This window comes from Monodon monoceros, unplaced genomic scaffold (assembly GCF_005190385.1).
Source record: "Monodon monoceros isolate NGI ecotype Baffin Bay Population unplaced genomic scaffold, NGI_Narwhal_1 Super_Scaffold_2, whole genome shotgun sequence".
NCBI lineage: Eukaryota > Metazoa > Chordata > Mammalia > Artiodactyla > Monodontidae > Monodon > Monodon monoceros.
Genome location: NW_021703776.1, coordinates 58,592,992 through 58,615,262, shown reverse-complemented (window position 1 = coordinate 58,615,262; position 22,271 = coordinate 58,592,992). Strand labels below are relative to the sequence as shown.

Genomic DNA, 22,271 nt, shown 5'->3' with positions numbered 1-22,271 from the left:
TAAAGCTTCAGGCTTTCTGGCCACACACTCAAACTGAAAGGCTTCTTCATTAGGCATATCCCCGAGCACGCAGGTGTGCGTGCTATAAGGCACAGAGCCGTTTGCTAAAACACCCTCTGCAGCAGGAGTGGTTTCACCAGCGACCACTCCTTCACTAGAAGGAGGCCAAGTCCTGGGAGGCCGAGCAGTGTGGGCAGGAATTATTTGCACAGGAGGACAAAGGGCCCTGAAGCTACGCTGGCTGGCGCTCGCCTCGGCAGCACCTGTTCCTCCAGCACACTCGGCCCTTTATCACCTGACATCTGCCTGGCTGGATGGCCCCATGCTGCCTGCTGAGGAAATGGAGTTGATGAATGTCCATTTTGTGCTAGGCTTCTTGGTAGAAATGAGATATGGAATTCCTAGAGGCAAGTTACCGGAATCCAGCATCCACCAGGCATAACTTATTAATGAATCAGATTGATAAAGGTCAAAATGTGAAAAGCTTGGTTTACAAGACTAGAAAGGAGGATGAAAAAAGCTGTACACACGCCATGTCCTTTAGTCATAGCAGATGGTGGTGGCTTGTGGCTCACAGCTCTGCTTTGCTAAGGCCTCTGGGGCACTTCCTTCTGATGCAAGTGTGACATTGAAGAGATAGGCTGTGGACCCTCAGCCCATAGGATGTCTGAAGAGTTTCAGAGGAACCCTGTGAAGACGCTTCATGAAGCTAATCTGAATCTACCCATCTCCACTGCTAACATTCCACCTAGCTTAGAGGACAACAGACATGGTTCCAAGGATTTTGAGAAACAAAGAGGTGCTCGGACTCTTTCTCTCTCTCTCTCGCTCTCTCTCTCTTTCTTTCTATTTCTCTCTCTCTTTCTTTCTGTTTCTTTCTTTCTCTCTCTCTCTCTTTTACACCCACCCATAGATAACATCTTAAATATATCTTTAATTACATACAATTAATATGAAACTCAAAGCACCAATAGCCAAGTTCTTTGCTGTATTCCCAACACCTAGATCTAAGTCAGAACAGAGCAGTCTCTCTCTCTATCTATATATTATATATATATAAAATAAATGAACAAATGAATATTTACTATATCCCTTTGGGTTTCAAGTTCTAGTGCCCGACCTTACCAGTAGACTTTTTATTAATACCCCTAGGAAGAGACTTTAGTTGTATTTTAATTTTACAAACATTCTTTTCATGGAGACATTTAAACTCCTCTAACTCCCTACACATGGTTATATTTTTCCTGATGGCAAAATACTAAACGTAAAGTAGGACTGAAAGAATTTTTAACAACTTGTTTCTTATTTCTCACCCAAAATACCCTAATTAAAGCATCTCATTAAAAATGTTGTATTTATCCTATATTTCTCTTACTTGGATATTATTTAATAACCAAAAGACAAGCCAGCAGGGTTAGTGATGGAACAAAATCGTACCACCAAATAAAGATTTGACCTCATCCTGGATTTTTCCTTGCAGATCAAATATTTTCTCTTCTCGGGCTATATTTCTGGGATGAGAATGTCCACTCTATTAAAATTCAGATTACTTGATGAACTTCAGTGCCCTTCAACAGAAGTAAAATTTCACATAGAAACACTTATTAAACAGTGGTAAGTTGGCTCTGGGTGTGGGTACATATGTAGCTAAGTCTTTGAGACAGATTCAAAACCAGATCCAGTCAGTCTGCCAGAAAGTACTGATGTTCAAGGAAAAATCTCAAGATTGTTGGAATTAGAGCCTTTCCCTCTGATAAGGCAGATGTGACACTTTAAAAGAAATCTGCTATTCTGTATTTAATTGAAGTCATAATAACAAAAATAATCAAGGACCCATGGACCTTTGTTTGAAGGATATTGGTCTGGCTGTTAAAGCACCTAGTCAGCATAAAAATAGAAAACAGAGCCTTAGTCCTGTCTTTCAAATCTTGCTGGCATCCCAGATGATAAGTAAAGGAGGGCTAGGGAAAGTTCTGTGCCTGGTAAGCATTTTTATGAGTCAATATATTTTTAAGCTTATCTCCAAGAATAAAAACCCAGTCACTTTTCTCGTAGGGATTTTTTTTTTAATATGACAAAATGTAAAGGTTTGCTAAATATGGGTGTTGAGAGTATCCAGATATTTATCATTCTCTGCATTTTCTCTTTTGGAAGCATTTCATAATAAAAAAGTGATAAAAGTATCAAAACTGCAGGAACAAAGAAAACAACCAGAACACACATTTTGGAGAGTTTACAAAGGATGCCTAATTTGCCTCTGTAGTAGTGAAAAATGTAAGACTTCTGATTCCAAGTTAGTATTTTTCAAATAATACCTGATTTCAAAATATAGATGATTTAGATGTTAAATTTGGTGACACTTTAACAAACATTAAATGAAATCAACTCCCAGGAAATCTGAAGGTCCTCCAATATGAACAAAGTGCTGACCATTCATCATATTTAACGAGGTGTATCAGAAATAGCTGAGTACTGACCTCCCCAGGGCAAATGATCCTCTTGGGACGAGGGGCCTCTTGCTGTAACTGATATACTGCCAAATATAAAAAGAGAGAATTATAATTAAAGAGCATTAGCACATACCAACATGCCTTCAAACAGTTCCACCTAACCACCTTTCAAGAACTGCAAATTTCTCAACCAAGAAACAAAGGTTAGACTAAATAAAGGCAGATCATTTAAATGGAAATTAGTCACAATGAATATAAACGGGCAAAATTGATTTTTAAAAATTCTTATAAGGACAGTTTAGTGTCATAATTGTTACTGGCATTGTTCATGTTATGGCTTTCTTGGAAGACTAGATAGGACTAAAATTCTTTCGACAATTTTAAAGATGAAGTTGTACTTTTGAGTACCTAGGTAGTAAGATCATGTAATAGGATTCCTGAATCTCAATGCTGATGTTTCTTGACATACCAGGGAAAGACTGGCATTAGAAGAGGAGTGGCATTCTCTGAAATGTTACAGTTATGGACAGAGACACAGCTGATTCTGTGAGTGAATGAAGCCCCAACTCATTTCTCTTTTCACGAGTTCCATTTTTGCCCTGTCCATCATCACGGATACTTATCTACTTGACTATTTCCCACCCACTGTCATTCCTTTTGCTTGGGCCCTTTAGTATCTTAAATAATAATAACTCTCTTATATCCTGTTTTAAAGACAGGCTTTCAGGCTTGGGCATGGAGGAAAGCAGGTAACTGTATACAAAAATGTAATTTATCAGAATATTATTTGTAATTTTTCAGACTATAATGAGTGATTTTCTGCTGCTCAGCTAGTTTGATTACTTCTCTTAGAGGAAAAGCTACTCTATGCAGGTACCTTGGGATTCTACTTCCATGGAAATAGAGGTTGAAAATAAACCTCCTTGATGTTATCTTCAGAATCTTGAAGAGGGAATAATTAATGTCAAATAAATCTATGAATCATATCATAGAATACATCTATGAAAAGTTAAAAACTAGATCACATAAAGTCTTCTGGAAAATGTAATAAGAGAAGCAAAAACTTCTGGCTTATTCTTAGGTCTAAAAATTAAAAAAAGAAATTTTAACTGAAGGGCAGATGGTCACATGGAAACAGAGGTGGAAATGATGAGATGTATTTTGTACCTATGGCTCCCCAATGCCTTCAGCTCAACATGGTTATTTTCTTACCTAATTAAGGGTAGATGATTCAGCTTCCTAACAGAGAAGAAACCATCTAACCCTCATATGGATGTTTTAACGTGTCGCATTTCTAAGCTTAGGTTGCCCACACTAATGATGATGCCTGTGTCACTTAAGGACAACTGTAGCCATGTATCAGAGACAGGTCAGAGAAGGCTCCTTGTGCAGGAGGAAACATGAGGAAGAACTGGCTAAAAATAGAGAAATAGTTTTGGACATTCCACTGACTCTCCCACTAGAGCCCATGCTCTCCTTAAATCACAACAGAGTCTGCATGGAATCCTTTATTCCTCTCGAATGAGCCCCAACAGCAACTAACTGCTTTTCAGCAGGGTTTTGCTGTTAATGAGTGTAAAGGGAACCAAAGGGGGCATCTCCTAGAATCACAGAGCTTTAGAGCAATTGCAGAACCCACATCCAGAGAATCCTATCCTCTCTTCTCTTCCCATTGTCAATGCCCTCGGAAGCCAGCAGTTATATGTGGGGGGCATGGCTGGAACAGTTTTGTGAACACCGTTTTTAATGCTTCCCTCGAAGGTGGCAAAGGAAGTACAGCTGTTATGAGAGAAGCATTTTAAGCTAAGCGCACGCTTGCAATTCATATCGGCAAATATTTGAACATCTGCCGTAGAACAGATACCACAGTCAGCATTATGTGGAGGCTGTGAGGATGGAGGGGAAGAGAGAAGAGAAGGGAACCAGCATATCGAGTACCTGTTATGTGGCAGGAACAATGTCTTATTGAACCTTCACAAGAGCTCCGAGGACAGAACGTATCATTACCATTCTCATATTTTATATGAGGAAATAAGTATCCAGAAGTGAAATATTTGCCCCAGACCATCCAGCTAAAATGTATCCTTTCGATTCCAAAGCCCAGGTTTATTTTTCCATGCCTCAGGGCCTTTGCACTTGCTGTGCCCTCCACCTGGATTGCACTTTCCCAAGATGTTTAGATGGCACTCCTCCCCCTTCATTCAGGTCTTCCCTGACTTGGTATAAAATTCCATGCCATCACTCCGCTACCTTTACACCATTTCACGTTTCTTCACAGTACTCATCACCATTAACACGCTGTATTTGTTTATTTTGTGTGCTGTCTCCCTAGACTAATGTGTAGGCTCTTTGGGGGCAGGGACTTTGTTCTGTCCACTGTGGGACGCTCAGCGCCTAGAACAGTGCGTGGCACATAGTAGATGCTTAATGCATATTTGTATGCATTGACTCATGGGTCACAAGCCATTCCTTCAAGGACACTGATTCAGTGAGGGAGATACATGTGGAGAAACAAAACCAGGAAGGGCCAAGTGCTTTAATTAAGGGCAGAGGAGGAAGCAGTTCTTTTTACTCAGGTGGTCAGGATGGCTTCCTGAGGGGAGAAGCATGGAGCTCTTCTTGAAGAGTTAGCAGGGTGTCCACAGGTAGAGAAAAGAGAGGGGGGTACAGATAGAGGAAAGAGCCCCACCAGTAAAAGGGAATGACATGCTGATTGGTCAGTGAGAGTCCAGTGTGCTGTTGCCCCGGGGTGGGCAGATGTGGGAGGAGGCCATGTGGGACTGAACCTTGAAGGTCATGGTAGGAAGCATGGACGTTCTTCTGTCAACAATGGGGGGACAGTGACGTGTTTTGAGCAGGGAGGTGACATGATTTGGTCTGTTTCAGAATAATGACAATAAGGATAAGACTGTTCAGAAAAATAGAAGTTCTCATTTTCTGAAGACCTACTGTGTGCCAGACACCTTATCTACATTTCCTCATTTACTCCTCCCAACAAACCTCCAAGGTAACTGTTATTCTCCACCTCAGTGACAAAGTAGTGGAGACGTCAAGCTGTGAAGGAGCTCAAGGTCACGCAGATAATATGATGAAATCAAGATTTAAGGCCTGATTTCCAGGTCCCAAGGTCTATATTTTTCACCTCACCAGTGGTTCCCTAAAGCAGATGGTGGAGAGGTCCCAAGTGGGGCTGCTTGCATTAGAATCTTTGAAGAGCTAAAATATAAATTATATAATTATAAAATACAGATTTTCAGACACCATCGTCTCTGGCCATGCTCACTCTGCCAGCCTGGCAAGGGGCCCCGAAATATGTTCTTTTTAAAGGTCTTTGGGAGATTCCAACACACAGTCAGGAGCGGGGGCCACTGCCCTTTGCTTCACTGAAGGAACGATCGGAGGGGGATCCTTGGAGGCAGGGAAGCAAAAAAGAATTGTATTTTAGTTGTATGTAAAGGAGATCCTGAAAGTACGAGTTAGGACAACACTAAGAGGAGGTGAGTTGATTGCAGAGGGGGATGGCCAGGGCTGGATTACAAATTGAATGGAGGAAAGGGCCTTGAATGCTTGAAAGATTGAGACGCCATTAACAATCACAGAGGTTACAGGAGAAGGAATGTAAGGGACAGTTCCTCTCCTGTGTCAACAGGCTAAAGCCCTTAGCTGTATCCTCTGAGTAAAGAGATACATGGTCATTCACCAGTCTTACAACTGGAAATAGCCCCAGCTAGGAGTAACTTTGGTGGGGGAGTCGCTGAAAAACCCTCAAGCCAGGGGTGCCACCTCTCCTTGCTGGTCTCTGGGCAGCACACATCATTAATCAATCATTATTTTTCAGTGAGCCGGTCTCAGGATCTACAAAATCTGCTCAGTGCTGTTCCAAGCAATAGAAATTGACAAAGCCTGTTTGCCATCTGAATAATATGTCTCTATAAAGATAATGAGATGACAACCAATTGCCATGGCAGCCACAGAAAAAAATGGGGCCCTAGACTCTATCTCAGCTTCAGCCCCAGTCCCTCATTTTCAAGGTTGGCTATAACGAAACAAACATCCATGAGGCCCATTTAATATAACTGAAACATGTCACATAATCTTGAAAATGTCATTTCTTGAATTTTCTTTGTTCAACAAACCCACGTCACAAGCAAAATGCAATAACAAATGTCGCTGCTTGGGTGATTCTGTGTGCTAAGGGGCGAGATGATGGACTGTGCTTCTGCGGCAATGCTCCAAATCTGTCCCAGGCACTCCCCAGCCCTGGGTCCTTGCAGCACAAGAGAGAATTCTTATTCTGGAATAAGCTGTTAGGCAGGGGGATGGGGTGGGGATGGTCACTAGGGAACGTGGAGGTAAGAGAAGGGGATTCCCTGCTCCCCAGGAAACCTGAAGCAGATTGAGAAATCAAGAGCTCACTGAGAGAGTGTTTTATTTTTTTCTTCAGTAAGAAAACTCGGCTCATCCTCTGGTAACACAACTCCATGGAGGCCGAGTGAAAGCCCTGGCCTGGGTGATGCTAAGCCCAGTCCAAACCCGTCAGCTACTAAGAGACCCTGCAGGGATGTCCTCTAACAGCCACTTATCACTTAAGAGGGCATGTGGATCCAGGAGCCAAACCTGGCCACTTGGCTGTGACACTGACCCAGCACCACCCCGCTCACTGCCCATGTCTTCCCAGTTTTCATGGGAAAGAACTCACGGGTGTGAGTAAGAAATAGCAGGGGCTTTCAATGGCCTCTTGGCTGAGCCCCACTTCCAGGCAACTGTGTGCAGGTCTTGTCTTGCGAACAGAATGTCCAGTCTTACTGGGGATGGAGTTCTCCTCTTGTCCCATGGCACAGTGAAAAGCCTGAGGATGAGGCTGTGTAGACTTGAACCAGGGGGTCTCAGGCCTAAGTGTGTATAAGAAGCACCTGTGGGGTGTGATAAATTGCAGATCCCCCCACTCTTCCGATTCAGAAATCTGGCGTCAGGCTGAGGTTATTAATAATAATATTTATTAATAATTAATAAATAATATTTATTAATAATAATAGTTATTATAACTATTCTCCCCAGGTGACTCTGATGCAGGGGGCCTATGGATCAGAATTCTGAGGTTCTAAACTCCTCTTTAGAAAAGCAGGCACAAGCTGTGACTGCCTGACCTGCTGCCCAGGAGAGTCTCTGGGGAGAGATGTTGGCCACAGCATCTTCTGCTTAATTGGCACTTGGCCTGTTAAACAATAACATCTTCCAGAGTGTACCCATGGTGGCTGGCTTTTAAACTCATCTGCTTAGGTCATAGTTCTGGCTTAAAGTTTAGAATGTGGCTTTACTATTTTTAAAGTAAACTTGAAAATAGCTTTTTTTTAAGAATTGAAACCAAATACATTTCACCAATGTTTTGGGGTTTGGTCTTGCATATTAAGGACTAGATGTAGATATATGATACTTTGGGACAAGATTATTCTTACCAAATAATCAGCTCAGGAAGTGATAGCATTGGCTTCTAAGAAAGAAAGGGGAGCAGGAAAGGCAGGAACTTAAGGGACTTCACGTGGCATCACTGTTCTTTGAGTCAAGATGGAGTCTTATCCATCCTTGCGGTCCCACAGTTCAAAGCACACTGCCTGGTCTAAGGCAAAGACTTAATATGCATTTGTTGAATGAATAAATTAATAAGCAATCTACTTTATAGAAAATATTTAGAGAGTTGATTTCTAAGGTTCCTTATTCTTCTAAATTTCTAAATCAGACATTCATTGGTTGCCTTCTAGGCATCCATTTCCATCTTCCCCATTTTAACGGTACTCCAAAGTTTCCAGTCACTCCTATGTAATCCCTCCTGAGTTCCAGTGGTGAGCCCTGATGGGTTTAGGGCAGTTAGTATATCTCAACTCTCTGACCACAGTGATGGAGTCAGGGTTGGGAACCCATGTCAAATAGGGCTGAGACTCAATTCTAAGACTTCTGCTTGCAGTAGACTGTCCTTCTGCCTGTTGCTCTTAAATGTGGATGTGGTAGCCCTGGTGCTATTGGTAGCTCTCTGGGGGTTACAAGAGAAAAGCCTACTAACAGTGGAGACAAACCTAGGGAAGTAGAGCCAAGAACGGAAGAGGTACACATTGGGTTCTAGTAATGTCATTTGAGTTGCTGGACCAACTCATGCCTGAAGCCAGTGCCTCTAGACTTTTTGCTTATGTCAATCAATGCGCTTGAGAGGAATATTCTGTTACTTGCACGTAAGAGCATTGCAATTAGCATTAAAATTTAAAAACAGCTTCTTAAAGTGGATCATTATGAGGCAGAATAATTTTCTTTTAGGAGTAACGTTATAATTGGGACTAAGGCTTCATAATAAGAATCTGATATCAAATAAGTCAGTGTTAACAGCCAACAATAGGTGATGGATGAAAGCAAAGACATATCTATATACTCCTATAATCATTGTAAACAATCAGTTTTCAAACCAAGTCCTATAATATGGCAAAAAGGAACTGCATCTGGTAAATGTATGAGAAATTTCAAAGTACCGAATAAATGCCAAAGCTGGAAAATTAAGTGTGTGATGGGCAAGTATGGATTCCATAGATGATATGTTAATGAGTTTGACATCAACAAGTAAAATTAATCTCTGAAAGGATGGTCTGTGAGTATTTCAAAGAGAAACAACTTGGTGATTCCTGAGGTTCGGAATGGGTTTACCAACAGGTTATTTAAAAACAAACAAATTTCATATTCTGATAGGTTTGTTGGATTTTCAGATAAGGAAAATACTATTGTTTTAACATACTTGGATATTAACATGTATCTCAAGAAGTTTTTCAAGGCCCTCGGATTTCTTCTCCTTATTTATCCTTCAAGACCCACATGCAAATTTAACCTCTTTTATAAAGTCTTCTCTAATCCCAGGAGGTAGAGGAGCAGCATATTGTTGCTTCAGTCCATCTGCATGGTAATTGGTTACATCTGTCTCCCTTTCTAGACTGTAAATTGGAGGAAAGTATGGGCCACATTTTAGCTGCTGTTGATTCCTAAAGCTTATCCTAATGCTTATAATGTATGTCTGCTGAAAGACCAAATGAGTAGATGATAAACTTGGGAATAAGAGGGAGTAGCATGAGCTTGGTAATGATATTGTTAGATGAGTTTATAGTAGTCCAACACCCTAACTCAAAGAATTAATGGACTCAGGATAACCAAAAGAGAGTGCTTTCTCAGTAGTACCCTGTGGATCTTCGATCAACCTGTTTGTGATGCCGTGGATGGCCCTGCTGTTGGCATACTCCCTTCAGTTGTAGAGTTCTGCATCACTAGAGACCCTCAAATACAGCCTGGATGACTATTAGTTGAGTATAATAAAGAGGAACTTCATATATGTCATTAGGTCTGTATTAAATGGACTCAACTATCCCTTCTGCATCTAAAGTTTTATGATCCTAGAGCAAATTAAGCACACGCACACACACAACTTGCTTAGATCAAAAAATCAAACTTAAAACCAATATACTCTGGTAAAATTGATATTGGAACATGTAATTAACAACACCTTTTCTGGTTTCCTTAGGACATAAAAGTGCTTTTAAGGGATACACTGGGTGGCCCAAGGTCTCTTAGAAAAAGTGAAATGAATTTGAGCCAGTGCCATCTTCTCGCTTCAGTAAAGCTCTCTGCGGTGGCATTCACTCAACAAATATTTATTGCGTAGTTAACGTACGCAAGGCTGTGTGTAAGGCAGTGCAAGGAACAGTGAGTCACGGGACCCCCAATACCCTCACTACAGATATTTCGTTGATTTACTGCCAGAGCGCTTCACACTCCATTAGGAAACAAACAAACAAAACCATCCAATTACTTAGTCATTAGCATTGCCTTTTAAAACAGAAGATCAGAATGCATAACATTAGATTGGAAGGGCCCTTAGAGACCCAGAACCACCCCTTTATTTCACAGATGGAAGAACAGACTCATGTAATAAAGAACGAGGTGCCTCTCTATATGCTGAAATAGGAAGATAAAAACAAGGTATTTGCGAAGTGAAACAAGCAAGTTGAAGGACACCGGGTACAGCATAAACCCATTTTTACAAAAGGGAACAACAACAAACTATTAGGCATGTGTATTTTAAACACTTGGAAAGATATGCTTTCCAAAATTGACAGGGTCAGTGACTGGAAAAGAGGAGTGGAATATGGGGTGAGAACTGGTATGTGGCCTATGGGAAATTTTTGCTCCCAGCTTTATGTATTTCTCTACTGTTTGTCTTTTATGTAGCTTTGTATTGCTTTTGTAACAAATACGTACATACACAGGTATATGCATATGTGTGTCTGTGTGTATGTATATACTTATCTATATACTTATCTATATACTTATGTATACAATTTTAAATAGAAAGAAAAAAAGATTGGCAACTTGCAGCCTGTCAGTCTGACTTGCTTCTGGGCTCCACTCTGAATGCCACTCCAAGGTTTCTCATAAAACCTCTGCCAAGTTACTGAACCCCTCTGAGCTGTGGTTTCTTTGTACGTGAAACAGGGATAAGGGTGGTACTGGTCGCTTAGGGCTGTGGTGCGATTTGCGACTTGAGGCACAGAGCTAGCGTGGTGGCTGGCACACTCCAGGTCTCAACAGGCGGTAGAAACAAGGGGAACGGCAATAATGATAGAAATAATTATTCTTATTATTGCTGTCTAGAAGCAGAGCCTGAATGAGAGCCTGTTCCCCTGGCTCTCAGCACAGTGGGCTCCCCACACCACACTCCTCCCCTCTATCTCTGGAGAATTACTTAGTCAGGAGGATGATACTAAGGAAACAGAAAACCAGCTTGAGGTGATGACAAGTGCCTGCCTTCATGAGGGGAGACGGATTGATGACCGATGATCAGATAATGATCTCTGTTTCTAAGGAGTCACCCTAAGTGACCAAACATTATCCATTGCTATCTGTTAATTTTTCTGTGGTAAATGTCATTTGATATTACAGCTTTAAGATGAACAGCCAGGAACATAATTCATGGAAGTCAACACACTTACCCTTGCTGACCAACTGTGAATAAAAAGAGGAAGGAAGGATGGAAAGAAGGAAGGAAGGAAGACAAGGAAAGTCCCAAAGAAAGGTAGAGAGTCAGAATGTCCATCTTTTTTTTCCCTAAGCATTTCCCTAAGCGGGTCACAGGCAGCTGGCTCTCCGAGGTCCTGGCCAGGGGACAGGGCTCTTCCAGTTCTCTCTGACCAATATCTTTCCTTAGCAGAGAAAGAGACATTTGGGTTTGCAGTGCTGTGATGCGAGAGTTTGTGTGCACTAAATCAACAGCAAAAATTGTTCAAAAGGCAGGCCGACTAAAGACTTCTGAGGACATTATGATTTTAGGTACTCACAGTAGGATTTCCATATCGGAGGCTGGTATTCTTCAGCATCTAGAATAAAAAGAAAGAAAGCAATCCGTCAGCTTGAACATCAAACTGTCAACTTGTGTCTTCTCTGGAGGAACAACTGTCTGTCAGCAGTACTTGCTTTCTGGTCCTGGGGGCCTCTCAGCTCATTTACGGGACAGTTCCAGGCATGAGGGGGGAAGTGTATATGGCAACCCTTGTGGATCCAACACCACTTTCTTCATGTCACTTACCATGACAGAATCAATTGCTTAACCATTTTCATAGAGCCCAGTAAATCAAAAAAGATTTTTAAAGCAATTAACTTGATTGTACCCTCCAGTAATCCTTTCAAACAGTATTTACTTAACTTGGCATAATAAACATATAATTTATCTCACAGATTCCAGTCAGACCTTTAGCCCATTTATCAAGACTCGAGGGCAAGACACAAAGTGGCAAGTATGTAATATTAAATCTGTTGAAGTTGTACGACTCAACCAACTGAACTCCTGGGTCTAACAGCTGAGACACTGATGATTCAATTGGAATCACATTATATCCTTGAATTTACTCCAGTTTGTGACTTAGGAAATTTCCAGAAAACCTCTCAGCAATCAGTGTCAGAGTGAAAGAGTTACAACAAAATGGAGAGGACGAAATTGTTATTCATCAATCTAGAAAGCAGACGATGGAGAAAATCTGCTTGTTCAGTCAACTCAACAATCCCAGTGCTGACAGCTGAATTTATAATTTTGACGGAGTTATTAGAGTCCTCCTGAGCTCATAGCTAAGGTCTTGGTAAAACATTCTCTAGCTTAAGCAGCCAGAGGGAAAAATCCTTTTCCCCGACTCATAGAATGTTAAGCTGGGGAAGCTTTAAGAGTTCTCTAATTCAGTGCTTTTTGATAAGGAAACTCTGTTTTTGTCATCCTGCACGTCTATGGCATCCCACACCCATCCTTATGCTGCCTTTGTCCTTGTGCTACTGTCACATACTACTTTCATGCAAAGGAACAGAAATTTTCTGATCTCATGCAGTAAGATAGTTTGAGAATTTTTCCCCTCCTGAGAAACAAATATACTTACTATAAATAAAAAGTAACTCAAGAGTGGTGAACTTCCCCAAATCCTACTCAATTACAGTTATGTAGCTTAAATTAAGTTCTTTCACAATTCATACTTGCTTTCTGGGGCCCATCCTATCACAGAGGCAACTAAACACCTCCTAAGATAGTTTCATACAAATGCATCTGGATTCTTAGGCTTGCATCGTCAGGAACCTACCTACGGATAATCAGCCACATAGGCACACACACAAATACAGTGTACTAATAATGGTTTATGTTGTTATTCAAACCTAGTTTGCTAAATAACAGTGAAGCTCTTAATTCTTTTGTCAAAGTAGACAATGTAATATGGAGCTTTTAACCTAAAGAAGCAATTAATTTCATCTTATATGTGACACAGACCAATTTTAATGGGTTAAGATGAGTGTTTGTTTATAATAACATTCAAATAAAATAAATCATGTTGCCGAGTTTACAACAAAATTCTAGAACCATCCATACAATACCATCTCACCAGAAAAACCAGGTCCTGAATGTTAAAATATTGATGACACCTTCAAAAATATTTTTCAAATATAAAGATTAATATGCATGCGCGCGCGTGCACGCGCTCACACACACACACACACACACACACACATACCAGACTGCATGGAAGTATGAATCCCTGAGATGTCATCTACCCAAAGCTGTCTTGTTATTTTGGATGAGATTTACTCTATAAGGTAAGTACAACCCCCAGACCAAGAAGTTGTCAAGAATATTCAGAACCTAGAGTGCAGCTTTCTACATAGTCAGGGAAGTTCCCCCCAAAATAAACAGTCTCCTTAATGCAGGTTTTCAAACATAGCTCAGATGCTCAACTTGGATTTCCTAAGGTCTTCTTACCTAAAGTCAGAAGTTTGGATTAGATGGTCTCTCACTGTTCATTTCAGTCTTGCTCTGTGAAAAACCTAGAATTTTGATTCATCTGAAATGCTGGCTCCTAACCTATAAACTTTCATTTAGGCTTCCCTGCACATAAACACCTTATTCCCTTCTGGTTGCTTCTTGTTGGCAACTGCACATAGAGGTAAAGAAAGCCATCCACAGAGACGGGAGATCACAATGCTCCCTTGCTTAAAATCCTCCAATGTCTCCCATCTGCACTTGGAATAAAATACAAACATTATACTGTGGCCTCCAAGGCCCTGTGTCCTCTGGTCCCTGCCCTCCTCCTCACTCCATTGCAGGCACTGCCCCCCTTTTCATGTATCATCCAGCCATATTGGCCTTCTCTCTCTTCCTAGAACAAGCCAAGTTCTTCTGAGCCCCTGGCCTTGGCTCCTGTGGACCCTCCATGTAAGAACTCTCCTCCAATAGAGCTTTGCATGGCTGACTTGCTCTGTCATGCAGGGCTCAGCTCAAATGTCACCTCCCACGGGCCACCCCTGCCAATCCTGTGTAAAGCAGCCTTCCCCCAACCCCACTCACTCTCCTTCACAGCCACTTATTATTACCATCTGAAATTATTTATTGATTCGTTGGCTTGTTATTACTGGGCTCATCCCACTATTAGCCAAACTCCATACAAGCAGAAATTTTGCCTCGTTCACTTAGGTCTCATCGGCCCTTAGAAGGGTGCCTGACATAATAGACATTCAAACAGCACGTGTTAAATAAATGAACAAACTCTCAGGGTTCATATCTTACCTCTGACAACTACTGGCTGAATAATGAGAAGCATGTTACTCAACTTCTTTTAAGAGCCTCTCAAAACTTATCTTTATAAAACAGAAAAATAAATGTACCAACCTCAGAACCGATCTCTTAGGGCTATTGTGTCAATTAAATGAGATAATATATATAAAGTTCTTGGGACTGTGCCTGGCAAATAGCAAGTTCTCCATGAAGCCCCACTAATATTGTCATTGTGCTGTTGTCACTGTTATATCACCCGGTCCTGGTTCTTCCCAGGTGAGCTCAGGCTCTTGTCTTCTCTCGCTTGGCCACAGCCAGTGACTATCTCCATTCTTGCCCCCAGACCTGGAGCCTGTAACTAAGTTCCACTGCTGTTGTCATGGAAGGTTTTCCTTTCTCATAAACGCATTCAAAGTGAGAGGCCATTTGTCACGCTTCAGTGGAACAACTATAACTACCTTGGTCTTAGGGATTTGTTTCACAAGCCACTAAAGCAGACTGTCAGGAGGCCTTGGCCAAGAGACAAGGCACAAAACATTTTTATTATGTTGACACGAACCTTTAGCCGCGTCCAACATGGCCCCGCCAACATCACATTTGTCCCAGTTTCACACAATATTTTTTAAAAATCTGCTTTACTCTTGGATAGCCTGACACCGTATTTTTTTTTTAAACCTGGAATAGGTTTTCTAGATCATTTAGTTCACCTTCCTCATTTAGCAAATGAGGAACATGAAATGAGAAAGATGAAGTGGCTTTCTCAAGGTCATAAAACAAGCGGGAGGCAGAGGTGGGATCAGAGCAGGGAGCTCTGCCCTCCAGCCTCTGACACACTGTCATCCTTACCAGGCAGTCCATCCTACTTTACAGACTAACATCAGGAAAAAAGTTATATAACAGATTTGTTACTGTAATTCTTGTGACGCTCGGAAGAAAAAAATAAAATAGAGAAAAGAAAGAAAATCAGTTGTATGAGGCAGGCAATGAAAAACATCATGTGATACCACTTATATGTGGAATCTAATAAAATGATACAAGTGAGCTTATTTACAAAACAGAAACATACTCATAGACTTATAAAACAAACTTAGCGTTACCAAAGGGGAAAGTTCGGGGGGGGATAAATTAGGAGGCTGGGATTAACATATACACACTACTGTATATAAGATAGATAAACAACAAGGACCTACTGTATAGCACAGGGAGCTGTACTCAATACTTTGTAATAAACTATATGGGAGAAGAATCTGGAAAAGAATAGATATACGTATATGTATAACTAAATCACTTTGCTGTACACCCGAAACTAACACAACACTGTAAATCAACTATACTCCAATATAAAGTAAAAATTTTTTAAAAACTGACATCAAGTCAAATGGCGGGACTGTATTCCACTAATACACATACCCCATCTAATAGTTAAAGTCCAGGAGATATAAGATACAGGAAGTGCTGACAACAAAAGGCATTATGCTTTGGGGAAGGGTATTATTTTGTTAAACATTTTAGAGAGATGGGTATAAGGCAGAAGGATGGAGGAGGAAGTAGAACAGAAGAAGCTCCATGTTCTAAGGAAAAGACTATCATTGAACCCAAATGGACAGTGATACATTATTCGAAAGGAACAATGAATTATAAAGGTCAAAGAGGCTTAGAAAATAAATTGCTTAAAAATGTTGACTAATATGTATCCAAACTTTAAAAAATGTGTAAACTTTTTGACTCAGCAATTCTATTCATGGGAATTCAGCCTAAAGCAGTAATTGAATATGTGTACAAAGATGAATGTTTGAACAAAGTGTTCATTGCTGCTTTGTGTATAACAGTGAATCTAACATCCCAGAAAGAAGGGAAGGGTTAAATAAATTACCATCTACTATAGCCATGAAAATGATGGCATGGGTCAGGGCTCTGTGGTCCAGAGCACGGCCTCTAGAGCTAGACTATCTAGGTTCAAAACGTAGCTCTGTCACTTACTAGCTGTGTTACCTCAGGCAAATTATCTCACCTCTCTGTGCTTCAGTTTTTCAATTTACAAAATGGGAGTAATATTACTACCCAACATACAGCCATGTTTTGAAGATAGGATGGGTTGTCTAGCATGTAGTAAACTCTATCTTTGTTGTTATTATTATCTTTCCTTAATGACATAGGAAAATATTCATGCTACATTATGAACTAAACAAATCAGGTTACAAAACAATTTAACAAATATGATCCCATTTTAAGGAAAAGATAAATATTTATATACATAGAAATGATCTACAAGGCTATAAACCCAATTATTAACATTTGCTATTCCTGATAGTGAAAATATAGGCAATTTCTAGTTTTCTCTTGTTTTGCTCAGCTGCATTTCCTAATTTTCTGTTCATATTGCTTGTATAAAAATTAACATGAATGAGAAATAAGTTCATGGGAGCGCTAGGTGGTTTCTCTTTTTGAACATGCTGTCTAAATAAATCACCACCTTGAAAATAAAGCAGAAGCAAAAAGACCCAATAAAAAATAATTCCTATAATAACACATGCAGCATGCACAGTATTAGTCCAGGAGAGCTAAGGGTGAAGTCAAAAGAAAAGAGACCAGGGCTTCTGCAGTAAAAAGCCAAGCCCAATTCCCTTGGCCCTCTTAAAAATCCTGTGAAACAAATATTAATGAGCAATTCTAAGCAGGCTGGGAAGCAGGTATCTCTGCTCATTGAAGAGGGAGGGAAAAGGGAAAAAAAGATATAGATGCTTAGAAAACAACCAAAACCTTACAAAAATAGGTAATAAAACCACACAAATGAAACAATCTATAAAGACTGGAACATATGAAACAAAAAGAAAAGAAAAAAGAAAGAGAAGCTTGTTTGAGGGGCCTGGAGGTACAGGTTAAAAAAGGGAAGTTTGGGGGAGAATGCATACGTCTATATGTGTGGCTGAGTCGCTTTGCTGTGCACCTGAAACTATCACAACATTGTTAATCGGCTGTACCTCAATATAACATAAAAAGTTAAAAAAAAACCTTAGAAACAATTTTGAAAAAACCTTACGTGCTGAAGTAGTTAAACCCTGAAAAGATAGCGCTGCCATTCTGAACTGTTGGGGAGGATGAGGAATTCTGGGATCAGCATATGGAAAGCTCTTCCATGTGTGAGGCCCAAGGAGAGGGAGACGGGCGATAGAGAGCATGTGTCATAAAAAGTCATCTTTCTAGATCAAAAGCACGACAAAAATAATTTGTCTGTTAAAATACACAGCATGTTGCAAAGCAGAAAAATTAAAAAATGTATATTTTAGAAAGTTCCTAACCTCAGAAAAAAGCACCATAAACACGAATCCTTCCAGATTTTGTCTTGTAAAAGGCTAGAATAAAAATTTATAGGGGCAGGCTTCCCTGGTGGCGCAGTGGTTGAGAGTCCGCCTGCCGATGCAGGGGACACGGGTCCATGCCCCGGTCCGGGAAGATCTCACATGCCACGGAGCGGCTGGGCCCATGAGCCATGGCTGCTGAGCCTGCGTGTCTGGAGCCTGTGCTCCGCAACGGGAGAGGCCACAACAGTGAGAGGCCCATGTACCACAAAAAAAAAAAAAAAAAAAAAAAATTTACAAAAATGGTCTCATATCATATATAGTGTCCTGCAATTTGCTTTTGAACTTAATGATATTTCTTAGGCATTTTTTCCATGTACATATAGATCTGTGGCTTACTTTTTTAAAACTGTGGGTTGGTTTTCCACTATATCTGTGTACCAGAATACCAAAATGCATTTAATTCACTTATGTAAACATTTCCAATTGATGGACATTTAAGTTATTTTCAATATTTTGAAACAATGCTTCAGTGATAGGCTATACACGTAGTTTATATTCTGGGAAGTTGAACTGCTGGGTGATGGGTGTATTTCTGATTTTCAAAGCTACTGTGAAAATGGCCTTCAAAAAGATGTATCAATTGGAACTCTCAATCATGTGTGAAAGAATGCCCATTTCCCCACACCCTCACCAAACACTGGAGGTTATCAATATACATTTTAATTTTTGATGCCTTTTATACTCAATTAGAAAAAATACACAAATGAAACTAAGTACATTTGTATGGAAGCAAACGGCTGCACAGAACGCTCCTGGGAATGAACCTGTGGAAACATATGGCCAAGGAGTAAGGCAAAAACACGCTAATCCCCCAAGTTTTGGTGGCTGCAGCTGGAAGGCTATATTCTTCCAAGCATTTTTAGCTCCAGAAATATGTTGATTTGATGGAATCACCTGAGGAGCAAGTGTAAAGGAATTTGGGGACTGATTAATGAAGAAAAATTAGAGAACACCATGTGCTACACTTGGGCAAGTGACAACCAGAGAGGAAATACCTGTAAACATCAAGGAGAGCCAGATTCTTTTGCTTGGCTCAGTGGAGGATGACTAGACTCACAGAAAAACACATGCAGGGGCTTTGGAAAATGAGAGTGAAAGATTCACCAATTTTGAGAATGATCTACCAAGGAAATTGGAGATGACCCACCCTTAAGAATATTTCAAGCAAAGCTGCCTATACTGCATCAGGAGGATGATTTGGGAAATAGAGGGTGGAAGGATTGGGTCCCTCCCTCTGCCATCCCCTCTCCCAGAAGAGCCAGGTCTCTGCTGTCACTTCTGATTTATTGATGCACACATTTGAAAATGGGCTGCAGTTCATGGGCTTTTTCCAGGGAAGTTGGGTGGAAACAGGTTTTTCAATCAGCCACGGGACAGCTTCACAATGAGATGACAGTTTGGAATTTGTTGGGCTTAATGGGCACAGAATGGGTTGGGATCCAAACGAAAGTAAACAACGACAGCCCAAGGAGTATGCTTTGTTTGTGTACATGCCGCAACATATCCTCGACACACACACACACGATGCCTAGGCTTGGGTCTTCGGAAGCATGTGAGGGGCCACAGTGTGCAGCCTGCGGCTGTGGTCTTGTCAGGCCATTCCAGCCCAACAGTGCCATGCCTGAGCGGTGAGATGACCTGGAGATCATCCTAACTGCTGCGAGGCATTGAGATGTCAAGGCTATTATGGAGCTTTCTTTCTGTCACATTGGCTAAGGTATACAGAAATGTGTTCTAACACTTGTCACCTGTCCAGGCCCCCGGCATTCCCCTGAGAAATAAGACATCCATGTATTCTCTTTGGAAACTGCTGCTTGGGTAAGGAATGAAGCCCTGGTGTGCATCTGACTGTTGCTCTCATTTCAGGGATTTTTGTAACTGATTTAGTCCTAATTGCAGAGAATAGTTAGTAAGACATATTCCAGAAATTACTGCTGGGCCCCAAGGCCAAGGCTAAACTGAGATTTTCTAAAGATGATGAAGCCAACCATCGAGGGCCTTGGGCTGGAGTTTGTGGTCACTAGAGGGCACTGAGGCCACACGGAGCTTCTGTCTGGGCCACTTATTCTGTATGTAGAGGCATGATGAGTTTCTCCTGTTCAACAGGTATTTATTGAATAAATACAGTGAGGCAGGCCCTGGGAACGCCTCAGTGAACAAGGCAGGTAGGGCTTCAAGCTCTGCGTGACCTGGCCCCTGGCCACCTCTCCCAGGTCATCTCATTTGTCTCCTCTCTTGCCCACTACACCTCAGCTACTCTGGCCTTTCTTTTTTTTTTTTTTCCATTTTTATTGAAGTATAGTTGATTTACAATGTTGTGTTCATTACTGCCATACAGCAAAGTGGTTCAATTATACATATATATGTATATATACATTTTTAAAAAACATTCTTTTCCACTATGGTTTATCATAGAATATTGAATATAGTTCTCTGTGCTGTATAGTAGAACCTTGTTGTTTCAGCCTTAGAGATGTTACACAGCCTTAGAGATGTTACACAGTGTACAGTCTCTTCCCTCTGATTTATACATGGCTGGCTTCATTATCATTTGGATCTCAGCTTAAATGTTCTGGCTCCGCAGAGACATCTTCCTGTACCATTCAACCTAAAGCTGTGTCTTGGATACCTTTTTAAATTATCTGCTGAGCCTTTTCACTATCTGATTTTTTTTTTTTTTTTTTTACTATGTGCTTGTGTATTTCTTTGTTTGTATTTTGAGACAAAAATATAGCCCAGGCTAGACAGCACTTATGAGAGCAAGAACCTCATTTATCTTGTTCTCCGAAGTCTGGGTCACCCTTAGCTTATCAAGAACCTCTGATGAATTTTAAAAGGTGCCCCTTTCAGGCAGGTGCATGGCTTGGTCACTGGACAGCACCTGTGTGTAAAGAATATGCTTCCTTTGGGAGACACAGCCCTGAGTTAGGGCACAGGCCTGGTGAGGGGAGTCCAGACTGGGTTCAGCCCTAACCCATCCCCTCAGCTGGGCACTAACAGCATGACTGGAACAGCCCTGACTCTTGTATTCAGGAGGTAGTAGCTTCTCAATAAAGAGTTGGTTAAGTGAAAGGCAGATTTGTTGCCTTCCTGTTGAGGGATACAAACAAATAAGGAGGCAATCCAATAGCAAGAGGATATATAAAGGAGTATCTAGCAGAACTTCCTAACCTTCAGAAGGCTGAATGGGGCCTGGGCCAGTTACATCTGGCCTCAAGCAGCTCTGTCCAGGGCTCCTTCAAGAATTGTCCCAGAAAAGTGGAGTCTAACAGCAAGACCTAGGGTCCCCAAAGACTGAGAGAATTATAAGTAACTTAGTACCATTGCCATTAAGCCTAGTCAAGGAGGTACGCTATCACCCAGATAGCTACTTACAGCAGCCCACGGCAAGGAGTGCCTTTGTGAACAAATGGGCTCACGGATCATGACTAGTAGACCAAGGAGTGGCCTGTCAGGACGAAAGGCAAGACAGAACATGGTGCTGAGAGCTAGAAGTGGTTCAGCCTGCTGGCTGAAACAGAGAGACCATGGTGTGTGTGTGTGGGACGGGTGTGTGTGTTGTGTGTAGGTTTCAGAATGGCTAGGAATGAAATTAGAGAGGCACGCAGGGGCCAGATAATGAAGGGCTTTTAAAACCATGCTTTGGTTTTGTTCTAGAAGGAAGGGGAAATATGCACAAGGAGGATACAGCATCCAGTTTGCATTTTAGAAAGATCACTCCAACCGCAGTGTGAAATCAGACTGGAGGAAGAGAAGACAGGAGGGATGGAAGATAAGGGGGGTGGAGACCAATCAGGGAGCTGGGTAGTAACCTACGCAGCTGACACTAGTGGTTGGAACTCAAACGGTGTCAGTGGAGATGGAGAAAATGGAATGGGTTTGGAAGATGTTGAGAAGACAGAATCTACAGGACTTGGTGATAAACTGGATGTAAACAGAAAAGGAGAGGAGGAAACATGACTTCTGGTGGAAGAAGATGAATGGTTTTTGGCATAAGGAACTGGATGGATAGTGATGCCATTCACAGAAACAGGCCAGACCAGAGGAGGAGCAGGTTGGGCAGATGGTGATGCACTCGGCTTTTCCCTGTTGGAAAGAAACGTCTATGGGACAGCCAAGTGAGCATATCTAAGGGGCTACGAGTTTAGAAGAGAGATCTAGGCAAGAGATCTAGAAACGGAAGCCCCAACATACAGATGGCGACTACAGCCCCTAAAGTAGTTGACACACAAGGCCTTGGACAGAACCCCCCGGGAACATCAACATTTAAGGGATAAGCAGAAGAGGAGAGTAAGTAGAGGCCCGAGAGATAAGAGAGAAACCATGAGAGGGGGTGACGTGAAAGGCAAGACA

General features: G+C 41.3%; 1 protein-coding gene across 1 annotated transcript in view; it reads right to left on the bottom strand.

Annotated features, from left to right (window-relative positions):
- The window catches only part of CHN2 (chimerin 2), a 335,941-nt gene that overhangs the window by 160,815 nt on the left and 152,855 nt on the right, over positions 1-22,271 (bottom strand). Inside the window, exons 2-3 of the mRNA XM_029232904.1 lie at positions 11,813-11,851; positions 2,478-2,533 (exon numbers count right to left, since the gene is read on the bottom strand). Of these exons, the coding sequence (XP_029088737.1) occupies positions 2,478-2,533; positions 11,813-11,851 (95 nt within the window). The remainder of the gene's footprint in view (positions 1-2,477; positions 2,534-11,812; positions 11,852-22,271) is intronic.